We start from the raw sequence: 21,969 nt of genomic DNA, 5'->3' as shown, positions 1-21,969 counted from the left end.
CACTGTGGGCTCCAAGAAGAGACTGCCCAATTCTAGGGAGAATAAAGGGGTAGGTCTTTGGGAAGTGATGAGTTAAGTCTTGGAGAAGAGTGGGAAGGAAATTCCAAACAGAGAGATCAAATTATTCAAAGGTCAGAAGCATGAAATAGCATGCAGTTTGGTCTGTGTGACTGGAGTACAGAGAGCAAGAAAGGAGGGCCACTGTCCATGAAGCTACAAGGTACACAGAGGTCAGACCATAGCGGGCTTTGGACGTTACTCCAGAGGCCATGGAGAGCCAGTGAGGCATTTTGAGCTGGGGAGTGGTGATATCACTAATCTGGTTTTAGACCTATCTCTGGCAGTGATGTGGACCAATAAGTGGCAAAAGGAAAGGCCAGGAGTTTCAGAAGTCCAAGTAAGAGACGATGAAGGCTTGAGCTAACATGGTTGGAATGGGGAATGAGGAAAAATAAATGGATTTAAGCTGTTTAAGAAGTAATTGGAGGGAAATCCCTGGCGGTCCAGTGGTTAGGGCTCCACACTCTCACTGCTGAGGGCCTGGGTTCAATCCCTGGTTGGGGAACTAAAATCCCACAAGCCACGTGGTGTGGCCAAAAAAAAAGTAATGGGGGAAGGGGAGTAACTAAGGTGGTAGAATTAAAGATGGTTCTCAATGTCCAGCTTGGTTGACTGGGTAGATGATGGTGTCACCAAGACAGGGACCATAGGGCTAAGAGCAGACACAGAGTAGAAAAGAGCAGGTTTTGTTCTGGATACATGGAGTTTGAGGTGTCTGCAGGTTGTACAGGTGACATTCCATAGGCAGATTCAAAAGCTTAAGGAGAGGGCTTCCCTGGTGGCGCAGTGATTGAGAGTCCGCCTGCTGATGCAGGGGACGCGGGTTCATGCCCTGGTCCGGGAAGATCCCACATGCTGTGGAGCGGCTGGGCCCGTGAGCCATGGCCTCTGAGCTTGCGCTTCCGGAGCCTGTGTTCCACAACGGGAGAGGCCACAACAGTGAGAGGCCTGCGTACCGCAAAAAAAAAAAAAAAAAGCTTAAGGAGAGATCTGGGACAGAGACACAGATTAGGAAGTCAGCGCAAATCTCGGAATTTTGAAACCGTGGGAGAGGATGAGATTGCCTGAGCTCATTGAATGAAAAAAGAGAAAAGAAAGGTGAAGAGTAGAAACTTGGATGGCAACAACAGGTAAGATACAGAGGAAGACCCCATAGTCCAGAAAGGGAGAAGTAGATTGAAGAGACAGAAGTGGTAGTAAAGATGGGGGTGGGCAGTAGTCAACAGAGCATTGAGACCCTATAGGACCTAAATAACTGGAAATATAGTGCTTCGCATGTAATTTAAAATAAAAATATTGGGAGTTCCCTGGCAGTCCAGTGGTTAGGACTTGGTGCTTTCACTGCTATGGCCCTGGGTTCAATCCTTGGTCGGGGAACTAAGATCCTGCAAGCCGAGTGGCATGGCCAAAATAAATAAATCTTAAAAAAAATAAAAATATTGTAAGCTATAAAATATGTGTAAGGGAAGTCCAACAAAGTTCTGATTTTTCCATGGTGACCTCTTTGATTATATCTTCTTTATTATCATTATTTTGGTGCCACTGATTGCTAGTGCCCTAAGTACATGTTTATTCACCTTCTCAGTAATCTAACAATATAGCACTGAGAGTACATCAAGGAAAATGGATTAGTCAGCAGTGCCAAGTACTACAGAGAAGTCAAAGATAAAGGTTAAAAAGTGCTCATTGGAAAAAAGAAAAAGTACCAATTACTCTAGCATTTGGATAGACTTACATACTAGTGGAAGAGGAGCGAAAGTTCAGAAGTAAACCAAAATACGTATAGGAATTAGTGTATGATGAAGATGGACTACTCAATAAATGGTGTGGACAATTAGATAACCATCTGGGGAAAAAATAAATGTCGGTCTATATCTCACACCAGGATAAACTCCAAATGGATTAAATATTTAAATAAAAATATAAAAATTGAAAACTATAAAAGTACTAAAAGAAAATATGAGAAAATTCCTTTATAATCTTGGCATGGGGAAGGAAAATCTTTCTAACTATGACTCAGAATACAGAAGGCATAAAAGGAGAGGTTAATAATTTGACCACACAACACTCAAAATTTCTGCAGAGTGAAGTAACATCTTAAGCAATGTCAAAACATAAATATAGGACTTCCCTGGTGGCGCAGTGGTTGAGAGTCCGCCTGCCGATGCGGGGGACACGGGTTAGTGCCCCGGTCTGGGAGGATCCCACATGCTGCGGAGCAGCTGGGCCCGTGAGCCATGGCCGCTGAGCCTGTGCGTCCGGAGCCTGTGCTCTGCAACGGGAGAGGCCACAACAGTGGGAGGCCCGCGTACCTCAAAAAACAAAACAAGGGGCTTCCCTGGTGGCACAATGGTTAAGAATCTGCCTGCCAATGCAGGGGACACGGGTTCGAGCTCTGGTCTGGGACGATCCCACATGCCGCGGAGCAACTAAGCCCGTGCGCCACGACTACTGAGCCTGCGCTCTAGAGCCCACAAACCACAACAACTAAAGCCCGTGTGCCTAGAGCCCATGCTCTGCAACAAGAGAAGCCACCACAATGAGAAGCCCACGTACTGCAATGAAGAGTAGCCCCTGCTCACTGCAACTAGAGAAAGCCTGCACGCAGCAATGAAGACTCAGTGCAGCCAAAAATAAATAAATTAATTAATTAAAAAACAAAACAAAACAAACATAAATATAAAATGGAAAAAAATGTTTGCAACTCATATCACAGAGAATAATCCTCCTAATACAAAGAAATAGAAAAGAAAGAGATCAGCCACCCAAGAGAAATCTCAATGAAGGATATAAATTGACAGGGCTCATGTGTTGTGGTTAAGAGCATAGAGATTAAGGCCAGTGACCTATATTGGAATCCTAGCTGTGTCCACTTCCTAGCCCTGTGACCTCGGGCAAGTTTCTGATCCTCAGTTTTCTCTTCTATAAAATGCAGATAATTACAGCTACTTCAGAGGGTTAAGTGAGCTGAAGGCCAGGCTGGTGCCTCATGGTAAAAAGAAGAAAGGATACAGAGAAGATGGGTCCTAAATTTCTGGTATCTGGGATCCTTGAAATAATGAGATTCAGGGAAGTGAACCAATTCAACTCCCATCTGTCTCTTCTTTCATTAAGGGCAGTTATTTACTAAGTCCCTCTAAGTGTCAGACACAACCCTAGGCTTAGGGACATAATGTAAATGTAAGCAAGACAGACATGGTCCTTGTCCTCAATGTAGCTTACCTCTGTAAGCGAGGTGTCAATCAAATGCCACAGAAATACATTACAAACAGATGAATACCATGAAGGGAATGTGCACTATAAAAGGGTATAATGGGGATCCTGGTGGAGTCTGGGAGGTCAAAGGGGACTCTTCTTTTTTTGGCTGTGCCCCACGGCTTGCAGAATCTTAGTTCCCTGATCGGGGATTGAAGCCTGGCCACCGCAGTGAAACTGCCGAGTCCTAACCACTGGACCGCCAGGGGATTCCTAAGGGGGGGGATCTATTAAGGAGGTTCTTTTGAGCGAATATCTGAAAGATGAGTAGGTGTTAAATAGGCAAATAATGAAGGAAGGGGAGGGTGGGATGAGGGAGTGGAAACGGTGTTCCAGGCAGAGGGGACAGTGCAGACCCTGAGAGAAGGAAGAAGGAAGCTAGTCCACTGTGGGTGAAGCTGGAGTAAGGGGAAGAGTGAGGAGAGATGAAACTGGAGAGGGGGCAGGCTAGACTAGCGAGGGCCTTGACAGTCTTTAAAAATTTTTTTTATTGTGGCTTAGGTGATTAACATTGGCAATCATATTAAGCATTTGGGGTTTCGTCCTGATAGCAGTAGGAAGTCACTGATGTTTTTTAGCAGAAAAGTAACAAGATCTAATTTGCATTGGGGAAAGCACATTCTGGCTGAAGGGTGGAGAACTGTGTGCAGATTGAAGCAAGGTGGGAGAGTTGCCGCGGGGAGACAGGTTCAGGGGCTGTGGTAGTTCAGACCTGTGAGATGCTCCCTGGCCTACCTGTTTCCCAGAGTTACTTTAGCAGGAGACAAAACTTTTATTCTTACTGTACATAGTAGATGTGCATTATGTGTTAGCTCTTATTATTATCTACAGTTAGAGATAAAAAGCTTAAAATTAATCCACCAGGAAGAACGAGTATGTTGGCGTGAAAGGATTTCATGGAAAGGTATAGATACGGGAATCAGAAGATTTCCTTTAGATGGGAAGGAGGGAGCTAAAAGGGTTAACAGTGATACCACAGCAGAACGGAGAGGAGGCCAGACAGAAATCTCTAATGTGATGCTGCTCTGGGACATGGGCTGTCTGTTCGGCCAAAGTTCATCTTCCCTGTGCTTAGACAAATAAATATGTTAGGCAAAGGTACTTTATGGCTTATTCTGGGGAGCTGGAAAATAGGCCCAGGAGTTTAGATACTGCTACAGGTTGCACTTCTTTTCAACACCATGGGGTCATTATAAATGCTTAGGAAAGCAATATCTGAATAAATCAGTCTGAAATTAAACCTGTGCATTACTTAGCTGGTTTAATTTCAGAATAAGGCAATAACAGACACTAGCAGTTTTTTGAGAGCTGCTCATTTCTCTTCCTGCCATAAAGAATTGAATAGGGTTGGAACAGGCTGACAGCCCAGCTACCTTATTTTGTCACGTATGTGTTGACAAAGCAGAGTCCTTCAAGGTGGGAGTCCTTGAAGTCCTTCTAAGGAATAGGTTCAGTTTCCTGGGACTTTGAAACATAAGTCCAGTAGCTTTTTAGCCATAGAAGTCAAAATGAAAACAGAATCTTGGAGCCAGAAGGCACTCCCAGAGCTTCAGAGCCTGGCAGGTGTTTATTTATGTGTAAATCAGCTTTGAGGAATACGTTTTATATTAGAAATACATTTTTGATAGTAAATGTTTCAAAGACAGAGGATTAGTATTCAGGAATATCGCCAGGAATACAGGACTTCTACAACTCAATAAAAAAGGCTAACAACACAATAGAAAAAAAGGGAGAGGTTATAAGCAAGCAAGAGAAAACCTGAAGGCAAATAGATATATAGAAAGATGCTCAACCTCACCATTAAGCAGGAAAATGCACATAGGAACGACAATGACACACTACTTCATAGCCATCAGACTGGCAAAAATTTTGAAGTCTGAGATTTCCAAGTTAGGGAGGAGGTGGAACTGTAGGGACTCTCTTTACTGCTGGTGAGAATGTATTTGCTACAACCAGTTTGGAGGACTATATGCAGTCTAGCAAAGTTGATGGTGTATGTACCCTCCAACCCATGAATTCTACTCCTTGGCATATGTCCTAGACATAGACATGTCCAAAAAAAGTTCATTGTAGAAGAAATAAACTGCTGATATTATCATATGTATAGTTTATAAGTCTTCAAAATAGTGTCTCTCATGTTGGATGTTTGATTCCTCAAGAGAGCAGTAAAGATTTTACCCTATAACCTGTGCTGTTTATTCTTCTTTTCCAGTACATTAGGGAGCAGAAGTGACCTGAATAAGTCCTTGGCGAGTCTTGTGGGCATCATCTTATTCTGTGGAGACCATGACAGCATACCCCTAAACATGTTCTTTGCCACCCTATTTCAAGTATTAGAAAATAGACTTTAAAATAGGACAAAATTTTGCTGCTATGCATTATTTTTTTCCTTTGGGGCAGTATTACAGGCTTCACATTTGTCTATATTTATTTATATGCACTGCTTTTTTCAGAGGATGACTTTAGCAACTTTAGCCACTGGGTGGCGCAAATTCATGAGTCTGGTGAAAGTTTTTGTACTACAGACGGAGGTGCACCAAGTAAGGGAGGGTCAGCCTGTGAAAAGCCTTCTGGAGATTGAAATTTATATCCTATAGACATGGATTCAAGGAGTGCAGATTAAGAGACATTTTTTGTATTGGATCACTGGCAAGTCGGGTCAGTGAAAACGGGAAAGAAAAAGAAGGAAAGGAAAAAGAAAAGTGTTGGAAAAAGAAAAGCATTGGAATAAGGAGAAGGAAGAGAAAGATGAAGAAACAAAGAAACATGAGAGAAAAGAATGTCTAGAGAGGTGAATTCAAGTGTTACCAACAATTGCAGGTTGGGCCCTCATTGGTTTGCATGCACCCGGTAACCAATAGCAACTTTGATGTAAAAGTAAAGATTACCTCATTTTCTTCTAGAAAGTCAGTTATGCTACCCTCAGCTATCCATTTAGTGGTGTGACATCGTCAGTAATTTCTTTGAATGTCTACTATGAGCATGGTGCTTTGTTGAATACAAAGTAATGTAGAGAAATAAAAGTTAACACAGACGGGACAGGCTTCAAGCAGAAGAACTAGGAAGTATACATAAAAAGAGCAACTTGAGGCAGCATGAGGGCCAGGTGTGAACTCTGGGAAAGGAATCCTTTCTGAGAATGCAGGGGAAGAGTGGAGGCAGGAGGGGAGGATCAGAGTGTAAGGGGAGGAAGGCCCGTAAGACCATCAACCTGAACAGGGCAAAACAAAGAAGGGCTCCTGACTGCTAGTCCTAAGTACACATAGCAGCTCTTCCTTGGAAAATGGCTAGTTTGGGACATAATGTAGGAAAAGTGCTCTAGGTCAGAATCTACTGGACTGTGCTTAAAGAGTCTCCAAAATAAGAGGGAGGGAGGGGTGGGGAGAAAAACGTGTAGGGCTAGAACCACCTTAGGTCCCTCTCTGGTTAGTAACCCCTTCCACTAGCCTGGGTGTGCAGAGAAAGAGGGATGCTGGCAGCCTGCTCAGGCCTGTCAGAGACCCAGAGAGGCCTAGGTCACTTTGATTTTTTTTTTAAATTTTATTTATTTATTTTTGGCTGTGTTGGGTCTTCGTTGCTGCACGCGGGCTTTCTCTAGTTGCGGCGAGCAGGAGCTACTCTTCGTTGTGGTGCGCGGGCTTCTCACTGCGATGCTTCTCTTGTTGCGGAGCACGGGCTCTAGGCACATGGGCTCAGTAGTTGTGGCTCGCGGGCTTAGTTGCTCCACGGCATGTGGGATCTTCCCAGACCAGGGCTCGAACCCGTGTCCCCTGCATTGGCAGGTGGATTCCTAACCACTGCGCCACCAGGGAAGCCCAGTTACTTTGATTGTTGAAATCACAGGTAGATCTTAAAAAATGAAGAAATGGCAAAACAGAAATATAAAATTGTGTATTTTAAGTGCTTCCTTTGAATAAAGCCATGCTTTTAACACATGCACAAATACAGCTATTTACTGAATGTCATTTTGCAATACCATCAGAAGTTTAAATTGCAGGTGTCTGTGAATGTGCTTTCTCTGCCCTAAGCAGCTACCTCCTTTAATCTTTGGGCCTATCAAAAAGTACTGGGGTGACTCAGACTCTTACAAAAGGTAGAATGACTTTCAGTCCTCTCCAGCCTAAGACTTGAAAAAAAATACTTCATACTTGGGCTAACTGGAAATATGGTAGTAATATATTAGCCAAAAGAAGGAGACAGGTTTAAAATGGTATGAAGAGTATGGTGGTGTTTGTGTAACATATGTATCTTTTTTATGTATATGTGTATATTTTATAATCTGTAAAGAGATGCCTCAAAGTGTTAGTAGTGGTTATCTCTGGGAAGAAGGATTAGCTATAATTTTTTTCTTTTATTCTTTTTACTTTGCAGTATTTTCTAAACATTTTGATAATGAGGATGTACACATCAGAAACACAATGTGTGGTAACTTAATGAGAAAGAATTTGCAGTTAAAAACCTTGCTGACTAGTCACTTCCCAGAGGAATAATTGGCTCCCCATAGAAATGGCGTTTTATCAAGTTGAGTCTATAGTGGTGACAGGGAGTATTGTGCCCTGCTGTGAAGTGATCTGCAGAGAACGGACATGAGGACACGAGGCAGGGCAAGCTGGGACACAGTGAGAGAGTAGCATTGTCATATATACACTACCAAATGTAAAATGGATGGCTAGTGGGAAGCTGCTGCATAGCACAGGAAGATCAGCTCAATGCTTTGTGACGACCTGGAGGGGTGGTATAGGGAGGGTGGGAGGGAGGCTCAAGAGGGAGGGGATATGGGGATGTATGTATACATGTAGCTGATTCACTTTGTTGTACAGCAGAAACTAACAACATTGTAAAGCATTTATACTCCAATAAAGATGAATGAATGAATAAATAAATAAATAAATACAGAGGATGCCTATAGGGAAAAAAAGAATAAAGGTCACTTCCCAAGGTCCACGTGGGAGTTCGCCCTTCTCTTCCACTCTCTATCTTTTAGTTTTCAAAGATCTCCACTGGTAAGAGAATACGATATTCAAAATTGTTAACTGATTAGGGAGTCAGAAAATCCTCAACGGGACCTTGCTTTGGCTGGGGAAACAAGTCCCCAGAGCAAAATAAACAATTTCCATTCCATTGGTGAATCTCTATAAAGAAAAGTCACTGTTCATGTTACCCAAATTATATTCTTGCAGTAGACCTAATGAGTGTAGGCTCTGCCACAGGTTTTATCTCCTGTTTCTGGACTAAAGGAAACGACATTCTCTGGTGGATAAAGCCTGGGAAGGTGGGGATGAATGTAGGTATCAGTCCTAGACCAAGAGCTTTAAGTATGGAATGTTTTTAATCATCCTCCCTAGTGGTCTTGAGAAGGAGTGGGGTTTTTTCCCCCTATTTCATGGTTAGACTGAGCCACAGATGGCAGGATAAACTGGAGGTGATGCTGTGAATCAGTGGAGGGTGATATTCATTTATTCAAATGCCAGCCTCAGTGGTCTTTCCTCTCCACCTAACATATTTTCAAAGCGTGCTCTGTGGAACTTTAGGGCACCTAGAGGATCTCTAGGGCTTCCTTGAAAACTATCATCATCCATGCTTGGTTCCATCTCTTCTAGGGTCAGCTTGAATATCAAATCAGGGCTTAAGGCTAGATGTTGTACCTTTTTGGACAGTATTTAAAGTGAAAGAAAGGAGGATATGATTTGTATATGTTGTTGTTACCAGAGAATTAAGAAAACAGTTACTTAGGAATAGGCACATTTCACCAAAATGAAATGGAATGGTTTCAGATGCATGAAAAGAATCAGGACAACACCCTTTGTATCCCTCATGCCAGTCCCTTTTTCACTGAAGCTCTATTTTAAGGTCAGCTGTTTCATGCCACCATCATAATAAAAACATTTCCAAAATGTAGTTTTTAGAACATAGGTTTGAGTAGTAATTTTGAATTTTTAAGATTAGTTGGGGACTTCCCTGGTGGCGCAGTGGTTAAGAATCCGCCTTCCAATGCAGGAAACATGGGTTCAAGCCCTGGTCTGGAAAGATCCCACATGCCACGGAGCAACTAAGCCCGTGCGCCACAGCTACCGAGCCTGCGCTCTAGAGCCCACGAGCCACAACTACTGAGCCCGCGTGCCTAGAGCCCATGCTCTGCAACGAGAAGCCACCATGGTGAGAAGCCTGTGCACCGCAATGAAGACCCAATACAGCCAAATATAAAAAATAATTAATTAATTAATTAATTTTTAAAAAAAGGTTAGTTGTTGCAAAAATTCATTGTTAGGTAATAATTAGCTTAACATTGAAAGTATTGATATATTAGTTGACAGTTTTTTACTTAACATGTTTAGAAAATTTCACAAGTAAGACAATTTATAATGGTAAAACAAGTAGAATATTCTTTGATACACAAAGTAGATTGTAGATGTCTCGTTTCATTGTCAAAAGTCATGCATTGTAATCCATAGTTTTGAGTTTTATGAAAAATTACAATGTATAAATAAAAATCTAATTTCATAATAAATTCTATAAACTGAGCCTTTCTTAAACTCTCTCTTAGCCGAGGTAAGGGAAAGGAAGAAACCACAGCTAAGAAATACAGTAAAATATTGCATTGAGTATTAAAATAAAAACCAGCTGTTTCACTTTCTCACCAAACTCATTTAAGTCAGTCAGACTTATAGCCATGCCTCTGTGAGAAAGAGCACATAATCATGTTGCTCTGGAATCCTTGTTCAGAATGTCTGCAGCTCACTGTGATGGTAAGGTATAATGTCAGACCAACTTTAGGAATTCTGGATTATCAGCAGACCTTGTCTGGATCCTATTTGATTTTGTTTGTTTGCTTTTGTCTTTTGGCTGCGCTGCACAGCTTGCAGGATCTCAGTTCCCCGACCAGGGATTGAACCCAGGCCACAGCAGTGAAAGTGCCAAGTCCTAACTACTAGACCACCAGGGAATTCCCAGTCTGGATCCTATTTGTACGCAGTCCCTAAGTGCTTTGGGGATGAGTCACAAGGAGGACTTTTGGAACGCTTAGGGTCACGTTCCCTTTCCCAGTGTGTGGAGGGCTGCATGTAGCGGCAGAGGCTAAGTCATAAAGCCCTATGAATGCCAGCCTGGGAAAACAGGAGCCCCACCCTCAGCTGGCTGAGAGCCAGTGCGCGTGAGGTCAGCAGAGAGGACAGTCGAGGACTTGGTGAATGTGCCACACCAAGGGCTGCTTTGCTCAGTTCCTTGGAGGCTGTGTTTAAACCTTTTGTCAAAGAGAGTAATGGGTCCATTCATAGTGCTCAGAGGGAAGACTTTTTGTTTTCATTTGATGGGGTGAAAAAAATATCCATTTTTTGTGGGATTACCAAGTGAATTTCAGAGGCTTGTGGCTAAGTCAGTAGCAAAGGCATGAGAGTAACTCTGGAGCCCAGGCTTCCCCCTCATTGGCCTGGCATTACTGTCTGATCGTAATGTCCCTGCTGAAGATACGAGGGTAAGATTAGCAAGAATCTGCCCATACTGATTAATAGTAGGCAGAAGACAATGTAGTATCTTTCATTCAGTGTGGGAGGCAGAGCAGAACTTTTCAGAAGTATGTCTCATGGACCACAGTGATCTCTGCAGCTTTCATGGGGCTTGATGATTTGGGAGCATCTTGTCCAACCTAGAGATTGAAAGGAAATATGAAAGATAAAGAAGGATGCAAATGGGTATTTCTTAATGTACCAACAAAGAGATAGCTTAGTACTAAACCCTGTGTAACTCCAAGTGCACATCATTTCGCCTTTGTTACCCATCAATTCTAGGAAAAGTTATTGTGCTTTACACTGCGGAAGTATCAGCAAAGTGCACTTATGTATGAGAACCTACAGTTTGTTGAAACCAATAACCTAATAAACAGCCCAGCCACCCCTTGTTTGACCGATTTGCCTTGAATGGAAAGGGCCCTGGATGTGCAGCTACTTTGGATCCCAGATGCACAGGGATTCGACTTCATTCCTGGAATCAGGCCCAAACAATCTCACTCTGTTTGAGAAGGGGCAAAGATCTGGGTCAATGTGGACCAAATATTTTTTACTAATCCCATTCTACTCTCATTATACCGTGCCCCATCTGATTCTGTATGTACTTTCTAAATGCTTAACTGTTATGAACATAGACTCTAAGCCTCTTGAAGGCAGGGAACTTGGCACATAGAAGGCTTTCAGTAAAATTTTGTGGAAGAGATGAATATGCCAATAAATCCAGTATAGGAATTAAAAGACCTGAATTTTAGTTCTGTTTCCACTAGGTGTGTGACCGTGGGAAAGTCAATAACCTTTCTAAGCCTTAGTTTAAGTATCAGTAAGATGTAGATACCTGCCCTAGCTACTTCCCAGGATTTTTATGAGACTCAAATGAGGCAGTGTGTATAAAATTTCTTTTTTAAAATTAATTCCTTTATCATTTAGTATCTTATTTTGTTCATGGGAGAAATTCAATCAGAGTTGCTGTTACGTGGCTTCTTCTAATTCTGGACTAGACTTCTTAGTCCCCTTCAGGCCTATTTCTTTCAATGTTCAGTAGAAATGATAATGTTGATTGGATTAAAGAACTAAAAATACACTAAATTATAGAATTATACTGATTTACCTGGGCTCATCATCTAACATTAGCAGAAGCAGGATTATAGAAAATATTAACCTAGACCAGAGATGACAAATAAGTTGGCATTGGATACCTAAAGCACTGTGATAAAAAAGATTGATGCCATGCCTGGGTGGAAAGAGTGCCATGCTTGATTTTTTTTTTTTAATATTTATTTATTTATTTATTTTTGGCTGTGTTGGGTCTTCGTTTCTGTGTGAGGGTTTTCTCTAGTTGTGGCAAGCGGGGGCCACTCTTCATCACGGTGTGCGGGCCTCTCACTATCACGGCCTCTCTTGTTGCGGAGCACAGGCTCCAGACGCACAGGCTCAGTAGTTGTGCCTCACGGGCCTAGTTGCTCTGCGGCATGTGGGGTCTTCCCATACCAGGGCTCGAACCCGTGTCCCTTGCATTGGCAGGCAGATTCTCAACCACTGCGCCACCAGGGAAGCCCCATGCTTGATTTTTTAAAATTGAGATTTAATTTTCATATAACATTGTGTAAGTTTAAGGTGTCCAGCGTGTTGATTTAATGCATTTGTAAATTGCAGTGTGATTACCACGGTAGCTTTAGCTAACATCCCATCACGTCACATAATTATCATTGCTTTTTTGTGGTGAGAATGTATAAGAGCTAGTCTCTTAGCAGTTTTGAAGTATACAATATGGTGACTATAATCTCTATGCTGTGCATTGGACCTCTGGAATGTATTCATCTTCTAGTTGCACTATGCTTGATTATTATTATCATTATTATTTTTTGGCTGCATTGGGTCTTCGTTGCTGCACACGGGCTCTCTCTAGTTGCGGTGAATGGGGGCTACTCTTAGTTGCGGTGTGCGGGCTTCTCATTGTGGTGGCTTCTCTTGTTGTGGAGCATGGCTCTAAGTGCGTAGGCTTCAGGAGTTGCAACACATGGGCTCAGTAGTTGTGGCTCACGGGCTCTAGAGCGCAGGCTCAGTAGTTGTGGCGCACAGGCTTAGTTGCTCCGCGGCATGTGGGATCTTCCAAGACCAGGGATTGAACCCATGTCCCCTCCATTGGCAGGCGGATTCTTAACCACTGCGCCACCAGGGAAGTCCTCTGCTTGATTATTGATATGTGCGGTTGACATGGAACTAAAGAGTGTGTCCCATCCTGGACTATATAATCTTTGAGACCCATTCTCAGTGCTGTAATTCTACAAAAGTGGCCACCTTCTTTAATTTAAAAAAGTATTGGAGACCTCATCTCTTTGCTTCAGTGGGTTTTTAGATGTAGAGAAGGCACCCATCACTTTCTTGTAGTCAAAGGCTGAGTCCATTCCTGGTGGGAAAACTATTTAAAGCAGCCATGCTGAGCCGGTGGTGTGGTGTCTGACTTACACACTAAAGTGCAATATGGATTTATAATCCTGCCAGGAAACCCCAGGGCAGGGAAGAAAGAAGGTGCTTTGCCAAGTGTTCAGGCTGTGTTCAAGTGTGGTGGTTCCTGAACTGTGTTGTATGTCAGAGTCACCCAGGGGCAGGGATGGAGACGTAAGTTGTGGGCTCTGCAGCTCTTACAATTTCAGGGACCCTTTTTAAAGAAAAAGAATACAGATTTTAAAAAATACAAAATTGGATTCAAAGCCTTTGTGCAGGTGTCGTGGGTCCTGAGTTTCAGCTTCATTAATTTCACAGTAAAACCACCTCTACTTAGGGAGCTTGTTAAAAATCTAAAAAAAAAGAGAGAGACTTCTCTGGTGGTCCAGTGAAAAAAAATCTTAAAAATAAGATTCCTGGTCCCACTCTAGCCATTCTGATTTATTATATCTGATGCCCAGAAATAGCTATTTTCAATAAGTACCCTATTGTATTATGACCCTGCAGATGTTAAGAAAACAGTAGTACAAATACCTGCCCATTTCCTGACACATAAAAGAATTACCTACATTTGCTGCATAATTAAAGCAGCTTCCTGTCTCCCAGGATTTATATATTAACCCCATTTTCTCTAGGCAAATGACAATAGCCATACAGAGAACACTTTCCCTTTTGGGCTGAGAGTCAGTCTGGGATTCAGCTACACCAGGTTGCTGGCCTTCCTTTCTTTGCCTTCTCCACAACCTCTGGCATTGGCATAGCTCTCTGGCTCCTAGGCATTGGCTCTGAAGGGAGAAAATGACCTGGTATTAACTTCAGGTGGCTGCTGTGCATCTGATTATCTTCCAAACCTCACATCAGGCCATTTAAAGAAAATCATCTCTCTTGTTTTTTTTGACTGTGCCACACGGCTCATGGGATCTTAGTTCCCCAGCCAGGGATCGAACCCGGGCCTGGCAGTGAAAGCATGGAGTCCTAACCACTGGACCTCCAGGGAATTCCTGAAAATCATCTCTTCTAAGGAAAAAGAAAATATACACTCCTATTGGCTCTATCCTCCCTAGAGAATGTACAAGTACAGCAGAGGAAAGGAACTTGCATTTAGCAAGCACCTCTACGTGCCAGGAGCCTTTCCCACAGAATCTCCATTAAACTTCATAACCACCATGAGAGGCAAATATCATTAGTCCCATTTTAAAGACGAGGCAGCTGCAGTTGGAGAAGGCAAACAACTTTCTCAAAGCCACTCGGCTAGTGAGTGTAGAGTGGCAGGTGTGTCCAAACTCCAAAGTCTGTGCTTTTCTCATTATGCCAGCCTGCCTCTGGGACAGAAGGAGGTCTTTATAGATCAAGCCCAAGGACCCAGTACATCAGCAAACTTACAGGGCATGGGACTTCAAAAATGACGAACACTATAATGGCAGTTCCCCTGAACAACAAGGTGACTGCAATCAGAAATTTGACCATGATGCTCCATTTCTGCCTCTTCCCTAGGTCCTCATCTGTGTCTAAAAAGAGAGAGAGGAATAGAAAAGGGAGAAAAGAGAACTTCAGAGAAAGAAAAGATTGACCTTTTGACTTGAAGGCCTCCTGGCTCACAAGACGAATAGGGGCCCAGCCTGATTCAGAGACAGAGGCTGAATTTCCAGTTCAGAGTCAGGAGTGGAGTAGGCATCATGGGCTCTGCTCTAACCTCCTTTGCAGCCTCTTCCCAGAGTCACCTTTACTAGGATTTGGAATTTTTCCATGATCAAGTAGGATTGATTCTTGCACTGCTTTCATGGAAAGAAAAGTTACGCAAGGGAGTCTGTCACCAGCAGCCCTCTCAGGGTCTCTGTCCTTGTGCCTCGACACACATACTGTATGGGATTAGCAAATCACATTTCCTATGCTCTTCTCAATTTAGTGGGGCATATGAGGGACAGAGGTAAATTGCCATTGTTTTTGGGTCATAAGCCAAATTTGGGGACACATGGCTCATATGCATCTTGTTATTACTAATCTCATATTTACATTTCTCCTCTTGGAACTGGGATGTAACCCAAACTGAAATCTTACAGAATTTGAGTCCTGGCCAATTTAGGGAGGGCTCTTTGTAAAAGCAGTGCAGATGAAAACATGCTTCTTGGTTGTTGTCATCACTGTAACGAGTGCTTAGACTTTAAATGTCGCCTCTCTATTCACACGATGGCTGGAATTACCCACCACACCAATACCCTTTATGCTGTCTCCGAATCTGGCTACAAGGTGAGCTCAACTTGTGTGGAGGTGAAGGATTATTAATAGTGTCAAGCTACAAACATTTCTGGGACCTTCTTTATAGAGAAGCTGATTTTTTTTCCATAAGAAATGGAGTGATTTTCTTTTTTTTTTTTTTTTTTTTTTTTTTTGGAGTGATTTTCTAATGCAAACTGTGTAACTTCTCAACCTCCAGGAAAATCCTAGGAGACCCAGGCAGGTGTTGGGACTGAAAATGTTTCTTTTTCTTTCCGTTCTTGTCTTACCTCTACTTATTCTGTACCTTGTTTCAGAGGACTAGAAAAATCATCAATCCTTGTAGTTTTCTCTCCTTTTTTCCCAGGAGTTACGAAGGTGGTAGTGGTGGGAAAAGTCTCTGATGAAGCCCCCATCACTGGGTAGACCTTACACTGGGAGATCCCTGGTAAAAAAAGCTATAAAACAAGAAAGAAACAATGAAAGGACAACTGAGAAAACTTTATCCTGCCTTTGATTTTACCTGACAAAACCCTAGCTCTACCCAGCTGATGTGAACTTCTAACTGTGGCCCCATCGATCTGTCCATAGGTTTAAAGTGTGGGCCTTAATAATGCCAAAGAATAAATGAGGATAGAGATACTAATAAGATATGGATTAAATTCCCATGGCGCCTTTGACTAATGTACGTTCAGAGTGAAGGAGTATGGCCATACTCGTAAGGGCATAATGATAATAAGGATGGAGGGTATAGCACCACTGAAAGTTTCCTTCTTTAAAAAAGATGGCTCCAAAGTCCAAGGAAGAACATGAAGTAGCATAATTTGCCTTAATGACTGTGGCAGGTGTGTCTAGTGGAGTCTAAGTCAACGACTTTGAGAGAGGTTTGGGGAAAGGGGGAGCTGGAAGAAGGGGAGACCTCCCAGCTTCATGTATCCCTCAATTTAATTCTTTCAGCAAATATTTAAAAATTATCTAGCATGTGCCAGGGACTGCTTCCGTACTTCGGATATATCAGCTGGGTACCTTCTACCATGGGAACAAGCAAGGGGGAAGGAGGGCTGAGGGGGACTTGGGGAAGCAGACAATAAGTACAGTAAGTTTTATGGTTTGTTAGAAGGGGATAAGTGCTACGAAAAGAAACAAAGTAGAGAAAGGTAAGGGGGCAGTCGGAGGGGTGCGGGTGGGCAGTGGTTGGGCGACCTACAGGATGGGCTGGTTTCATTGAGAAGATGAAAATTGAGCTGAGACTTGAAGGAGATGAGGGGATTAGCCAAGCAGATGCTGGGGAACTAGGCAGAGGGAACAGTGTAAAAGCCCTGGGGCAGAGTGTGTCTGGCATGTTTTAGTTTTAGAGGAAGAGCACAGAGGCCAGAGAGATTGCAGTGGAGTGAGCAAGGCGACAGTCATAGGAGATGAGGGAGTTTCTGAAGGAAATGGGTCCATATCACTTAGGGCCTTGTAGGCCAGTGTGAGGACTTTGGTTTTTGTTCTGCTTGAAGTGGGGATCCGTTGCAAGTTTTTGTGCAGAGAAGTGACCGGATGGCTTTGTTTTTAAAGGATCAGTGGGTTGCTGAGTTGGAAACAGACTGTAGTGGGGGGCCTGGGAGAAGCAGAGTAACCTGTTAGGAGGCTCTCGCAGAATCCAAATGAGAAAAGATGGTGACTCAAACAGCTGTGGAAAAGATGGGGTGCGGATGGATGCTGGCTGTGGTCTGGAACCACCTTCACGTGCCTCCCAAATTGATCTAATCCAGTTCCGACAGTGGTTCCTATTCTATTTTTAATGGCCTCCTGTCATCGCTTATTAAATTGAGATCTGTACGTCCTACTTGACTTTTCTGAATTATTCTCCCAGGTCTTAAGTCCGTGTGAAAATGACAGTTCTTTACTTCAGAGGCCAGTGGGCAGAGTACCAGGTACTGTACACAAATTATAGGGGAAGTAGTCCTTGATTTGTTTAATCAGGAAGACAGTGTTGGCAAAGATAAGCAGAGACAAAGCGCCAACAGGCTCAAAAGGAAAAACAAGAGAATTATGTGGCATTGTTTTCAGCATAGTGCCAGTCAGTTCTCTGAAGTGACAGCATATGTGTTTCTGGGTCAGATGAGATGAAGATAAATAATTCTCACTTTGGAAAAGTAACATATAAGTTCTCTGAGTTTTGGTTTCCTTATCTGCAGGATGGTTATAATAAAATAATTCTTGGTCTACCTGTTTCACAGGAGTGATGTGAAGATCGGAAACAAAAATGAGAAAGCAGGTGTGAAAAACACTTTGCAAACTGAGTGATATTATGATCGAAAGAGGAGACAAAACCTAGAAATCCTGTCTCTGCATAGAAGAACTGTGCCCTCTAGCCACAGGGATAATGGGATTTCAGTGTGGCATGTCTTCCCACCTCCTGGGAGCCACTGTTTCAAAATCTACTTAATAGGCTTTTCATCCGTCAGTGTAGTTCCAGTTCTGCCCAGCTTCTAAATTAATGTCCATCCCTGTTGGCAGCTCATCTCTTAGGTCTCATCTGCTGGGTAACTGAGTATTAAGGTGGAGCAAGTTTGTAAATACAAGCAGTCTATTCCCAGTGCTGATGGAATTGCAATATTAGCTTTTCTTTGGCTAAGAATATTTGAGCAAGAATTCCCCCACTTTAAGGAGGTCTACAAAAAATGCAAAGTTATGAAATAGATAATTTAGGAGATGATGCTTTATTACAAAATAATTCATTTTAAATAGGGAACATTAGGTACATTATATTTAAGTGGAAATCTCCTTTAGAGATTATTCTGTAATAATACTAGCAGGTTGAAAGGGCTATTTGAGAGGCCTTACATATTGATGTTGGGCTTACATATCTAGAAATTAGATCATCTTGTCAAATCGCTCATCTGTAGCTATGGAAACTGAGCATTGGAGAAATAAACACTTGTTTGATGTTATTTCTCTTGTATGCCACAGTTTCTCATGGGGTAAACAGACCATAGGAATCAGTTCATACTAATCAAATTCCAAAGAGCCTAATCCATGCACTAAAATGACATTTTAAAATTTTACATAGATTTGCCTAAAGAGAGAGAGGCTAATCCATTTCCTTGAGGCTTTAGCTGCTATTCAGCTCTACCTGCCTCCAAGGACGTCAGCCAGAAGGCAGCGCCTACCTCCAATCTCATTTTCCAATCTCACCTTTGCCTGTCACAAGGGATCCAATCTGAACCTTGGATGTGAGGGTTAGGTGACAGCTCGGTGGGGGGCAGTGCTGTTTCTGCGGGGGAACAGTATGACTCTCAGGTTCTTCAGAGTGTGCTTGACCTTTCGCCTTTTTCCCGAATATACAAGGTTGACTTTCACTTTGCTCCTAGAACCAAGACACTGCAAGGTAGCCACAGTCTGATTTAGGATGAATGTGGGCCATTTGGCTTCTGTCTGAGCTTCTGGAAGGAGAAAAGCCAGGTAGGAAAATGAAGCCAGTTCTTAATCTGAATGGTGCCCAGCCAGCCCACTTCCGTTCATGGCCCACTGCTGTACTTTCTTCTCTTTTTCCTTCAGTTCTTCCTCAGCATGTATCTATGGTACTAAATATACAAGCCCTGCCTTTCCCCCTTCCTGCCGTGGGTCCCATGAAGATTGGTGACTGCAGTAAATGCAGCCCAGAGAGATGCTCCTAGGTTGTTTTTTCTAACGCAGAGCCGCTTGAGTGCGGCCTCCTTCTCTTGCCTCACCCCGTCTCTTTGATTTATGCAGCCACGGCTTAGGTAACAACAGTTAATTAATTTATATTGTATAAGTGAACATTTTATTTTTTAATTTATTTTTTGTTACATGTATCTATTCTTTTTCAAATTCTTTTCCCAATTAGATTGTTACAGAATACTGAGCAGAGTTCCCTGTGCTATACAGTAGGTCCTTTTTTTTTTTTTTAAATTAATTTATTTATTTAGGTTGTGTTGGGTCTTCATTTCTGTGTGAGGGCTTTCCCCAGCTGCGGTGAGCGGGGGCCACTCTTCATCACGGTGTGCAGGCCTCTCACTATTGCGGCCTCTCTTGTTGCGGAGCACAGGCTCCAGACGCACAGGCTCAGTACTTGTGGCTCACGGGCTCAGTACTTGTGGCTCACGGGCCCAGTTGCTTCACGGCATGTGGGATCTTCCCAGACCAGGGCCCGAACCCGTGTGCCCTGCATTGGCAGGCAGATTCTCAACCACTGCGCCACCAGGGAAGCCCCTAGTAGGTCCTTTTGGTTATCCATTCTTTTTTGTTTTTTGAAGAACTTTTTGTTTCAATTAATCAATATATTTATTTTTGGCTGCATTGGGTCTGTGCTGCTGCATGTGGGCTTTCTCTAGTTGCATTGAGTGGGGGCTACTGTTCGTTGTGGTGTGAGGGCTTCTCATTGTCGTGGCTTTGGCTTCTCTTGTTGCGGAGCATGGGCTCTTCAGTAGTTGAAGCATGCGGGCTCAGTAGTTGTGGCTTGCGGGCTCTAGAGTGCAGGCTCAGTAGTTGTGGCGCACGGGCTGAGTTGCTCTGTGGCATGTGGGATCTTCCTGGACCAGGACTCGAACCCATGTCCCCTGCATTGGCAGGCGGATTCTTAACCACTGTGCCACCAGGGAAGCCTGGTTATCCATTTTAAATCTAGCAATGTGTACATGTCAGCCCCAAACTCCCTAACTATCCCTCCCCCACATACACACACACCCTTCTCCCCTGGTAACCGTAAGTTAGTTCTCTAAGTCTGTGAGTCAATAGCAGTTCATTTAAAAATGGGTTGCCAGGGACTTCCCTGGTGGCGTAGTGGATAAGACTCCGTGCTCCAAATGCAGGGGGGCCGGGTTCGATCCCTGGTCAGGGAACTAGATCCCACATGCATGATACAACTAAGAGTTCACATGCCACAACCAAGGAGCCTGCAAGCCACAACTAAGGAGCCCGCCTGCCACAACTAAGACCCGGCGCAACCAAATAAATACATAAATTTTTTAAAAACCACAAGATAAAAATGGGTTTCCAGAAAGCCTCTCAGGGGGATACATAGCTTTTAAACAGGATATTTGAGATCTGGGCTCGGATTGGGGGAGACAAGCATCTTTTAAAGGTAAAACTGTTCAGGAATGGCAAAACGATTTTTCAAGGGCCCATTCCCTACCTCGCATTTGCATAGCCCTTTGAGAGGAAGAGACCAGGCAGCAGTTCCACTTGGCAGCTGCTGTCTCTGAGTTCTGGGGGAAAAAAAAGGTCAGGGTTGACTGGGTACTTCTTCTTGAGAATTCTGGGCACTGGAGAGGGAAATACAGAAGAATGCAGTTCCTTCTCATAAAACTTGCACTTGGGGAGATCAGACATTCCCTCAAAAGGACTTCAAGATTTACGCAAGTGGGAGTTAGCCTAGTACAAAGACAACTGGGTACCAGTCTATTATCCTTAGGGGAAAAGAAGGTAAAAGAGTTAACTAAGTTAATGAAAGACTAACAAACCCATTCCTTCAAACACTGCCTATTATCTCTTCTCCTTCCTGTTTTATCTACCTTCTTCTATTAAAACTTTTGAAAGTTTAATAAGTGTATCGTTGGACAAGATATCTCTCCGGGTTCCCATAGAATGATAGGTTAAATGATAGGTTATAGTTATTTATGCTTTTTGGCACATAACTCACAGGGTGTTGTGAGTTTTCTTCATTTGTTAAATTTGTTACTGCTGCACCTTATGCTATTTGGCCTTAACTTTGGTCAGCTAATTTTAGAGATGAACTGTTTAGGACACTTTGAAAAATCATGTCTTTTTTTTTTTTTTTTTCAGTACGCGGGCCTCTCACTGTTGTGGCCTCTCCCGTTGCGGAGCGGAGCACAGGGTCCGGACGCGCAGGCTCAGCGGCCATGGCTCACGGGCCCAGCCGCTCTGCGGCATGTGGGATCCTCCCGGACCGGGGCACGAACCCGTGTCCCCTGCATCGGCAGGCGGACTCTCAACCACTGCGCCACCAGGGAAGCCCAATCATGTCTTAAATAAACAGTTATCAAAGAGCAGCAAGCGGTGCCATTCCACCCTCGCACTACCCTTTCTCAGCTCTTCCCACCCATGAGCATCCCCATCTATTTGGATGTAATGCCTTTAAAAAGGAAGACAACATCTTATGAGAGGTTATGAATTTAGGAGTCTTAGGTGATGACAGTACTGAGACTCTGACAGTACTTTGCAGGAAAGAAAGCCATCTAACAGTGAAAGGAATTTTAATGTTAGTTACATGAACAAAATGGAAGAATGCATCACACTCTCTGAAGACTTCTTACCATGAAACAGCTCTCTCTCTGAGTTGAATAACATGGAGAAAGCATCATCTGCTAAGTATTGGCTGTACCTCTATCTGGCGGAATAGACCCCTAAATACTTTCTAGGCTTCTCTTTGGATTTCCCAGAATACTAGGCTAGAGAAGTACTTACCTTTCTTGTTAGCATCATAGGATGTAATGATTAGGCTGAAAACCAAGATGGTATCCAT

At 43.2% G+C, this 21,969-nt stretch overlaps 1 protein-coding gene and 1 long non-coding RNA gene across 2 annotated transcripts in view; one reads left to right on the top strand and one right to left on the bottom strand.

The window, feature by feature from the left end:
* Positions 1 to 18,914, top strand: part of LOC112408124 (uncharacterized) — a 25,975-nt gene extending 7,061 nt beyond the window's left edge. Inside the window, exon 3 of the long non-coding RNA XR_003004884.1 lies at positions 18,836 to 18,914. This is a non-coding gene — a long non-coding RNA (uncharacterized LOC112408124). The remainder of the gene's footprint in view (positions 1 to 18,835) is intronic.
* On the bottom strand, positions 10,880 to 21,969 carry CUNH17orf78 (chromosome unknown C17orf78 homolog). Its single transcript, XM_024757686.1, is given in 9 exon segments — positions 10,880 to 10,957; positions 13,925 to 14,047; positions 14,646 to 14,770; positions 15,799 to 15,933; positions 18,660 to 18,723; positions 18,726 to 18,907; positions 20,620 to 20,645; positions 20,647 to 20,692; positions 21,912 to 21,969. Coding segments are annotated over 9 exon segments (837 nt in total).

The sequence above is a fragment of the Neophocaena asiaeorientalis genome, unplaced genomic scaffold, assembly GCF_003031525.2.
Source record: "Neophocaena asiaeorientalis asiaeorientalis breed wild unplaced genomic scaffold, Neophocaena_asiaeorientalis_V1.1 scaffold327, whole genome shotgun sequence".
In the NCBI taxonomy this organism is placed as follows: Eukaryota; Metazoa; Chordata; class Mammalia; order Artiodactyla; family Phocoenidae; genus Neophocaena; species Neophocaena asiaeorientalis.
The sequence above is the reverse complement of the archived record's forward strand: the minus strand, read 5'-3'. Positions and strand labels throughout refer to the sequence as shown.